Raw genomic sequence first — 3,325 nt, forward strand, 5'->3', positions numbered from 1 at the left:
AAATCAACATTAGGAAGTATGTATTTTATTAGCAGATTTACATATGTATTTATATTTTCTTATTCATTCGGACAATTAAGAAGAAATCTATCATTATATACTGTTTTAAAATGAGATTTATGTTTTACTTAGGTATATCCTAAATTTATTTGAATCTCACTGAATAATTCCAAATAATGTTCATGTAAAATAACTATTTCATTTTATTATACTCCTTTGTTTTTAGCATACAAATTTCATTTAAATTTTTGAATAATATTTTATCCATAACGCAGAAAAATGAACATATTTTTAAATTCTTTGAAAATTCACTTTTATTTTTAACACAATCGATATTTAAATCAGAGCCCGACCATTTTTAATAAAATCTACAATCTCTTGCACAGTGTGCTGGAAGCGTGCGAAGTTCAGCTTGGCTTCCTGGCTGGTCTCTGATTTGTAAATAGCAGTCGTGTAGGCAGCTGTTAATTCGGTGACTAGCCTTTGAGCTCTTCTAGCAGCAGCCTCGAGTGAACCAGTTGGTGTTTTGATACTTTGCGCTGTTCTCACAATTTCCTGTTTAATGAGATTCACCAACTTCTCGTCGTCTTCTTCGCTCGACGTCCCATTTGCGATAACACGAAAAATTTTTCTGATGGCCTCGTCTGCTACACCTAAGACAATAAATGATTGTTTCAAAATTATCGCTACAGTGATTTGTCTTTGTCTTAATGTTTTATAACAATTTTTGGAATCGATCGAAAATAAATAATTGAAATTGAATTTTCAGTAAAATTCACTCTTCAGTTAAAAAAGTAAATATTAGAGTATACTCTTCGTTTCTCTAGTTCGTGCTCAAGTTTATTTCAGTTATCTGAATAAAAGCGCAGTTATGGTAATTTGAAACTGGTTAATTTCACATAAGTATTAAACAAGTTTCATTTTTAGTCACACTTTTTCATAGTAGATTGTTTTTTATTCTCTGTACCATTTGCAGATTATAAGAAATTGATTGTTAGACTACAATAAAGTTCTAAAATATTATTTACCTATATCATATATCTTATTAGCTAAATAACAAACTGTAAGAATTAAATTATGCTTTCATTTTACCTAGTAGTATACTGAACTTCATTTTTAATAAATACCTCTGTGTATTAAATTTATTTAATAACATACTACTACATCCTGTTGTCCTATTTAACAAATAAAACAGAACTATTAATACCTGCATACAACGCACAGTTATAATTGTATAATAACTGATGTTACTTATCGTATCACAGTTCCGGTTTTTAATACAAAAGACAATTATATTTCAAGGTATTTTCAAGTAGAAAATATTAAGAAATACGAATATTACGTGTTACCAAGAATTGTATCTATCGTTTTTCTAGTAATGTTTCATTCACCTGCCGCTCGAGCCTTCCTCTCGATCGATCTCCATGGATCATTCTTGCGGTAGATCTCCTCAGAGCGCGAGGTACTGCAAGCTAGAAGGACGATCGCGATCGTTGTGAGTTTTGCCATCCTTGGACAGCCCATCGGGTGAAACTGGCGGTCGCCTATCATTCGATTTTGTCTTTTTATACGATGGCTACTACTCCCTTGACTGTCATTCAATAGAGACATTATGTAAAGTGTAATTTGTCGTACGGCCAGCACCGATTATTACGAATGAATCTGATGGCTGTCATTAAAAGGAAAAGACAGAAGGGAAAGTGGAGCAGCGTGACGCACCGCAAGAAAGTATATTGTTCCGCGGGTTACTTTGATTTTCACGTTCTTCTCTACAGACACTGTGGAAGGAGCCTTTCTGTTAGGGAAAATTAGAACGATGTGAAAGCGCGGATGCAACCACCTACGTTTTAAAATAGATTTTCGTGCATATTGGAATTTTTATGCGAGGAGATTGCAGTTGTAATTTACGTTTAGAATTGGATTTTAGAAGATATTGAATATTTTATACTGGAAAATTGAAATTAGATCTATATTTCATCTTTTGTGTCCGTAGAATAGATTTTTCATTAACTTTTTAAAGAAGAAATAGGTAGATTTTATCGGTAAATATTTTTACTAAGCATAGATATCTTTGGAAACATGAATTATTTTTTCTACTTAGAGTATTGAACGTTGAGAGATAAAATACTTTTTAAATGTAATTTAGGGAAAAAATGAAAACTTGAAGGCTTTTCTGCAGCATTTCAAAAGTTGTTTTAGTACTTATAATACGTATAATTCATTAGATACAGGATCTAATTTGGATTTTAGTGTAGATACTATATAAGTTAGACTTAAATGAACTATCATTGTTATGAGCTTGTAAAATGTGCAGGTGATCGCTATAAATATTTACATTACTATTATGTAAATATTTCATTGTGTTTTCCTTGCTACTAAATACGTAAAAAGCTTCTCCATTTCCGATCTTATTCATTATATAATCCTTATTATACGTAAATTATATAAACAAATCACCTATGTATTGTTCTATACTTTATTTTTTTAGTATTGTGTACAACTGAACCTTAATTAACTGAATTTCGAATACCTATAATAAAATTTCTGTTATTCAGTGTTGCGTATATTGATTGTAATAACAATAAAAGTATAGTAGAACTTCAATTAAGATTTAAACAGAGAAATAATAGTGGTTTGTTGAAGAAAATAAGGCTAGCTTCAGGATTAAATTTCCTGATACTTACTTTGAATAATCGAGGTCTGGGTTAAGTAATTATTCATCTTCCATAAAGATTATACAATTTATTTTATTCTACATAAAAATATTCAACCAGTCTAATTTCTTCAATTTCAATCTATTTTCCAATCAGTTTAACATCTATCACTTGACCTTCTCACACTTATTAATACTAAAAACTTTAAAGCATGGGTAATAAATACTGATGGATTGGACACTCGTTTAGACCTTTGAAAGGTTGCACGTAAATGTTCCTGAACAGTCGTGCATCCAAAATATTTCGAAATATGTAGCTCCGTGAGTGATTCACGCGATTCTTCCCGATGGGACAATGGGCTCAACAGGTCGTTGGTTTCCCCTCGAAAAATGTAGAAGCAGTGCCGATGCTGGCCGATGGTAAAAGTGCGTGAACATAGGGAGGGAGTGCATCCAGCCATGATTCCTCTTCACCGATTTTTACCCCCTTCCTGCCCCCTGAATCATACTCCCCCATTGAAACGTCGGCCCGATGGCTCACGATTAAAGCCTGGCAGAGGTTTCCAGAATTCGTATTTCGCAAAGGACGCCCACTTTCACCGACGATACAGTTTACAGTGAAGCTTTGAGACATCTCTTTGATCCAATGTACTTTTCCTCTGGCAATGGACA

General features: G+C 32.7%; 1 protein-coding gene across 1 annotated transcript; it reads right to left on the minus strand.

Annotated features, from left to right (window-relative positions):
- Window positions 1-336: 336 nt before the first annotated feature.
- On the minus strand, window positions 337-1,524 carry LOC143182086 (uncharacterized). Its single transcript, XM_076382827.1, has 2 exons — window positions 1,399-1,524; window positions 337-639 (listed from the first exon to the last, which is right to left on the minus strand). The coding sequence occupies exons 1-2, from the start codon at window positions 1,522-1,524 to the stop codon at window positions 337-339; spliced, it is 429 nt and encodes a 142-aa protein (XP_076238942.1).
- Between the last annotated feature and the right edge of the window lie 1,801 nt (window positions 1,525-3,325).

This window comes from Calliopsis andreniformis, chromosome 8 (genome assembly GCF_051401765.1).
Source record: "Calliopsis andreniformis isolate RMS-2024a chromosome 8, iyCalAndr_principal, whole genome shotgun sequence".
NCBI lineage: Eukaryota > Metazoa > Arthropoda > Insecta > Hymenoptera > Andrenidae > Calliopsis > Calliopsis andreniformis.